Raw genomic sequence first — 6,000 nt, 5'->3', positions numbered from 1 at the left:
CTCCTCGGACCGCCACGCTTCGCCGCCTTCGGCCCCTGCCCCGGAGTGAAGCACGGCCCGGCTCCCTGTCCGGGAAGAACCCTCGAGCCTCAGGGGGCCTGCGGGCCCAGCCCTGAGGGAGCAGAGGGAGGTGAGCGGGCCCGCCTGCCCTTCCCGGGGGGTATCACCCGTTTTCCATGCCTGGTTCTGTTACCCCAGGAGCGGTATAATCCCAGACACCCCCTCCCGCCGCTCCTCAGGCGGCCACCGACGGGCGGGCTTCGCTTTCAAGGATCGGCTTGGCAGAGTCTGCTGAGCAGCTAATAACATAACAACCCTGCTTTGATCAATTCGAACTAATTACCCCTCTTAATTAAAGTCTTTAGCGGTTGTTTCAGTGTTTTGGCAAGGACGAGGAAGAGCTTTGCCGTGCGGCAGCGCCAAAGCCGCGCTCCCCGCCCGCCCGTCCGCGCCGCAGCCCCCGCCGTCGCAGTCACTCCTTGGCAAAGGTTTATTTCCATCAGGTCAACGAATTCTTTTTTTTTTTTTTCTCCACGTGCAAGAATCAATGAGAAATTCAAATCAGTACATAGAGAACAGTTCTGTCCATATAGATACGATATTCAGGGAGAGAGGGAGAGGAGGAAACCAAGAAGGTTGGGATAACCAGCAGGCAGCGGAGGCAGGGCAGGATCAACACAAGGGGAATATATATACATCGAAATAATTAAAGTAGTGCAGCGTTTCCGGCTCGGGTAATACAGATTCCCAAATAAATACAGCAGAAATTGGCTTGGCGCTTTTTCTTTCTTTTTTTTTTTTAACCATCTCTTCACCTGAGATGCAACGGCAACAACAAAAAAAATAGTCTTTAAAGAACAAAGGAAAAAATTTAAAAAAAATAGGAAACAACCTGTCCCATTAACGTTAGTGGCGATATAGACCATAATACACAAAACCGCTTAACAGGTGCATGCAAAGAGGCGGTGGGGCTCGCACCGGCCGAGCCGGCGGCCGCCCCTCACGGCTGGAGCGGCGGCGGGCCCTGCAGCAGCGGCCCGGGCGGGGGCAGCGGGTCCGGCCCCCCCAGCTCGGCGGGGGGCCGGGGCAGTCCCAGGGCGCTGTCATGCAGCTTACGGACGTGCTTCTTGAGATCAAAGTTCCTGCAGAAGCCTTTGCCGCAGGTGGGGCAGGTGAAGGGCTTCTTGTCGTTGTGGGTGTGCATGTGGAAGGTCAGATTGTACACCTGGTGAAAAGCCTTGTTGCAGATATTGCACTTGAACTGCTTCTCCCCGCTGTGAGTCAGCTTGTGGTTTTTGTAATTGCCTGGGAATGAGACAAGAAGGGCAAATGGACCTGGGTTTGAAAGACAGACACTGAAAGGACGAGGAAAATATAAAAAATCCCCAAACTCTGTCCCATCATCAGAGCCCAGTTTTAGGATAAAACGACCGCAGATACCCGCCTTCTCCCCATCCTCCCCGCGGCTGTTAACAGACAAGGCAAGATTTACAGATGTTAACAGACAAGATCGAATAAACCAAAGTCAGGACAGTTGCAGAAATAAACCCCCTGCGTTTAGACTTCACAGCAACGCGTGAGGGTAAAGCAGCTGAATTCTTGTATTTTGAGGGGGGGAATAAGAGGCAAATTCGTTTGCCGAACCGCGCTGGAGCTGCATGTTGCGGTGCGGGGAGAACAGGCGATTCCCGCGGGATGACTGTCCCGCGCTCCCCCCCGGAACGAGACCTCTGCCCCGCTCCGTGGGCCAGGACATGTGTCGGGGCTAGCCATACTTAAAATTAACCTAAATATCTAACAATAAAACTAGGAAACAAAATTAACTCCCCACCACCCTCCCTGTCGCAAATTGTCCCGACACTTGACCTGGCTTGGGGAGGGGGAAGCTGGGAAAGAGAGTGGGTGCTGGAGACCGGTACCTTTCTGGTGAAATCCTTTGCCACAAAATTCACAGACAAATGGTTTGTAGCCGGCATGTATTCGCGTGTGCGTGTTCAGGGTCGAGCTCCGGTTAAAAGCTTTGCCGCACTGGTTGCACTTGTGTGGCTTTTCCTGGAGGAAAACAAACACCAAGTCACGGCTTGTTGGCCGTCTTGCGGGGTCTGTGTTCTGTTTCGCGGGGTTTATGAGCTGGTTAGTGGAGTCTGTGTGTTTAACTGACGGCTCGCAGCTGCCGGTGCGGGGCACCCCGCGGTACCTACCGCGCTTGGGGCAAACGAAATCCTCCCGTGGCTGCGGATTGGCCGCCCCCCACGCCGCTGTCTCGGACAACGCCGAGCTCCCCAAAAAAAGGTGAGCGGACGGTCGGGCAGGGAGGAAGAGACAGAGGATGGGCTCACCTGGGTGTGGATGATCTTGTGCCGGCAGAGCGTGCTCGCCTGTCTGAAGCCCTTCCCGCAAACTTTGCAAACAAAGGGTCTGGCTCCCGTGTGCACCGGCATATGGCGCGTTAAGTTATAATGTGCATTAAATACCTTGGAAGAGAAAGCAGACAATAAAATAAAATTGCGATTAGAAGGTAAGAGTGCGGAGGGGGAGCCGTCGTTTAAAAATCAAGCAAGCAAGCGACCGACAACCGGCGGACAGACGGACGGGGACAGGAGGCTGGGGAAGGGAGGCGGGGTACGGCGCTACTTGCCTTTCCACAAACTTCACACGTGAAAACTTTGGGTTTGCTGCTCGGGGAGCCGCGGCTGAACTCCGACGTCTTATAGGCGATTTTTTCCGAAAGGATCTGAGCACTTTCTTTCATGTAGTGCTGCAACTGAGCCTGCGATAAGTCCTTGAAGGCCAACCCCGCCGGGTACTTGTCCACGGTCGGCAGCACCAGCTTGTTCCGCTCCGCCAGGTAAGCCTTGGGCTGCGGGTGCAAGGGAGAGCTGAGGAAATAAGAAGCCACCGGGTGGATGTTGACACTGGAGGACGGGTGACAGGGGCTGTCGCCTCGGTTGAAATAGCACAGGGCTCCCATGGCGTGGAAGGAGGAGTGATTGACCACTCGGGGTCTTACCAGTTTGTACTGCTGCAAGGGCAGGGCATCGCGGGGGAAATCTCCTTTCAAGCTCAGGGCACAGTTCAAGAGATCGCCGCAGCTAAAGGAGGGCGAGGAAGAGGAATCTACCTGAGCCTTCCTGGGTTCCTCTCCGGCCACCGCCGCTTTGGGCAGGGTGTCGTACGCCACCGGGACAAAGGGGATCATGCAGGGGATGGAGGAGTTGAGGTGCAGCGGGTGCTTGGGGTCGCCTTTGGCCACGGAGCCATGGAGGAGCTGCGGGACAGGGATGGAGCGGGGCTCTGGAGTCCGCGCCATGATGCGCTCAATGGAGAAGGCGAGTGGCTTGGGCGTGCTGATCATGTTGCTCCTGGCAGACAGGCTTTCTCTGGACGGAGGTGTCGTTAGGATTTTGGTCGCGGTGTGGTTGCCACTATTGTCCATGGCTGAATTGCATTTGTTCTCCCGGTTTGAGCCGCTCTGGTAGACGCCTCTTCTTTTTTTTTTTTTTTTTTTTTTTCCTTTCTTTTTTTTTTTTTTTTTTCCCTCCCTCTCCTCTCTCTCTCTCTTTCACTTTCTCTGCCCCTTTCCTTGTTACTGATCTGCGACGAGGGAGACCAGCATCGCCGCCGCCACCATCACCACAGCCTCCGCCGCCGGCGGAACCAGCCTTCTCAGTCCAGTGGACTCATGCCAGCCCATCACAGTTTACTTTGGCGCACCAATGACTCGGGACAATCGCTACTTATTTCTATCAATAGAAAGTGTTGTGTCAATAACGCAGCCAAGATCTCGCCAATCGTTAACTTCCAAGAGGAGAAGGTAAACTAGATAATTGCTCAATTCGCTTCCAACAGTCAACAGGAAAAGTTTTTCCCCCCCCTCCAGCAAGCGGCTACTTTTCATTGGCGCCCGCGCCTCCCCCGCCCAGGGAAGGAGGTGGCTCTCCCTCCTTCTCGCCTCTCTCCCCTCTGCCTCCCTCCCTCTCTCTTTTTATTATTATTATTTGCAATCTGCTTAGCCAGGCTTTAGAGGCCAAGCAAATCCGAGATCAATTTTCTTGTTCGGCTTTAAATGACATCATCTAAAATCATTGTCCAAGTGCTAAATAGGGATGTGAAACTCAATTCAAGGGCAAGCGCCAGGGTGTTTGTCAAACAAGGTGCTGCAGAAGAAGCGGCTGGAGGGGAAGCTGTTTGTTTCCTTGCCACTTTCCAGCCCTAGCTCTTTGTGCGTGCGTACGTGTGTGTGTCTGAGGGAGGGAGGGAAATGGCTGCTCTGCTCCTGGGACTGCTCCTGGGACTGCTCACTGCTTTAAAGAACAAGGTCAGGTGGCGGCGAGCTTTTGGAAAACACAGTAGACAAATAAACGGGGGACTTGCAACAAGCAGACGGCGAGACCAGCGCGTGGGGATGCAGGAACCTCCTGGGCCAAATGGAACGAGTGCTTGGGAGCAAAAGGATGATTCAAAACCTGGGGCAGGGGAAGAGAAGAAAAAGGAGGTAGGAAGAAGGAGTGCCTTTTAAATCTGAAGCATTATTTATATTTAAATTTCTTTATATATATCTACATATGCAGCCTGCATATGCACTAAGTATAGCTTCTGTGTCCTTATATAAGACATACACAACACAAATACCAAGAACTCAGGGTTGGCATAGATACGTGAAGGAATATACAGTTCACACACTGTGTACAGGAGTATATGCACGTAAACGGAGGCAATCCCCATGTATTTAATAGAAGCCTGACGGCCCTGTTCGGGGCCGGCAGCGCCAGCGGGCGTTCGTCCTTACAGCGAAGCGGGGGTGGTCGGGGAGATGAGAGGGGCTGCGGTGGGTACAGGACTTTCTGTGTTCCCGCCCACCCCACCATCCCACAGTTCAGGCTCAGGACAAGGTCCCGTTCCTTCCGCAGGCCTGCTGATCACTCGACTGGTGACTGAGAGGCCGCTACCGAAATTACCCAGGAGAAGCCAAAGGGTTTCTCCGTCCCTGCCACCCCCGAGAGCGAGCAGCCAGGCCGCGTTCCTCGGAGGAGGGACCCATGCAGCAGCTTCCATTTCAGAGGTCCAGCATTGCCCTTCTTCGAGGCAGGGGGAGAGAGACAGGAGATCTCGGGTTTGTTAATGGAGAGAAGCCTCCAGCGAGGCAGGGAGGCCCGACCCCCACTGCTCGGGTACCAGCCCAGGAACCGGCAAATGGCAGTGTCTCCCCCCGCAGCCACCGGCCCAGGACAACCCTCTTGCGGGGAAGTAAGAGCAGGGAGGAAGGGCTTGGGGCCCAGGGAGAAAGGGAGGGAGAGTTGGGGAGAAGGAAGGAGGGATGTAGGGAGGCATCCTTGCCCCCGGCGCTGTGACCTGGCCGATGCGGCCTGAAGCCACCGCGGCTCCATTTGAGGAGAGCAAGGCAGCGGCTGTTCCACGACGGTACCTCCGCGGCCGGGAGCTGCGGGGCACGGAGGAAGAGAATGTCCTGCGGTCCCCAGAACGGACGTCGAACGACGGGCCGTGGCCCGGGCACTACTCTCTGCATACCCTGCGACCCCCGTGTCCGCCCCGTCCCTCCGGTGTCCCGTAGCGCAGGCGAGCGACAAGGCCGGGGCTGGCTTCGGGACGTGTCGGGATGGACACAGCCGTGCGGGCTAGCATGAGGCGGAGGAAGGACGGGATACTTGCTGGGCCGTGCGGGGACTCCGTCTGCGATGCCTCGCTCCAGCCCTGCTCCCTGTTTTCCCCGGATCTAGGTGGGGGGCCGCTAACTGGGGCTGTACCGCTCACCTGCTTCTCCCCCGCAATTCCCCGTGGCAGGTGGGTCAGGACGTTAAGACCGTAATTGCTGCCTCGGATCGGGTTGCTGCAGCCGCCCCCCTCTTACCCGTAGGAAGGAGGGATCGTGGACTTGCGAGGGTCCGGAGCCGTGCCCCCCCCAGCGCTGTGAGAGGCAGCTGCCCCGGGCTGCCCGCTTCTCCGGAGTGTCGGTGTCTCTCTCGTACTTTGTGTCCGCCA

The 6,000-nt window shown here is 56.0% G+C and overlaps 1 protein-coding gene across 1 annotated transcript; it reads right to left on the bottom strand.

The window, feature by feature from the left end:
• Window positions 1-1,000: 1,000 nt before the first annotated feature.
• FEZF1 (FEZ family zinc finger 1) lies at window positions 1,001-3,436 on the bottom strand. The gene is made up of 4 exons (XM_069003874.1): window positions 2,639-3,436; window positions 2,340-2,474; window positions 1,920-2,052; window positions 1,001-1,305 (listed from the first exon to the last, which is right to left on the bottom strand). Exons 1-4 carry the CDS (start codon window positions 3,434-3,436, stop codon window positions 1,001-1,003), a joined length of 1,371 nt encoding a protein of 456 aa, XP_068859975.1.
• Window positions 3,437-6,000: the final 2,564 nt, after the last annotated feature.

The sequence above is a fragment of the Aphelocoma coerulescens genome, chromosome 1A (genome assembly GCF_041296385.1).
Source record: "Aphelocoma coerulescens isolate FSJ_1873_10779 chromosome 1A, UR_Acoe_1.0, whole genome shotgun sequence".
In the NCBI taxonomy this organism is placed as follows: Eukaryota; Metazoa; Chordata; class Aves; order Passeriformes; family Corvidae; genus Aphelocoma; species Aphelocoma coerulescens.
Note: the sequence above shows the minus strand (reverse complement) of the source record. Positions and strands in the feature narration are given on the sequence as shown.

Coding starts and splice junctions, on each gene's coding strand:
- FEZF1 (XM_069003874.1), bottom strand. CDS start 3,436: ATGGACAATAGTGGCAACCACACCGCGACCAAAATCCTAACGACACCT. Junction 2,475..2,638: donor CGTGTGAAGTTTGTGGAAAG/GCAAGTAGCGCC, acceptor TTCTCTTCCAAG/GTATTTAATGCACATTATAA. Junction 2,053..2,339: donor ACAAGATCATCCACACCCAG/GTGAGCCCATCC, acceptor GTTTTCCTCCAG/GAAAAGCCACACAAGTGCAA.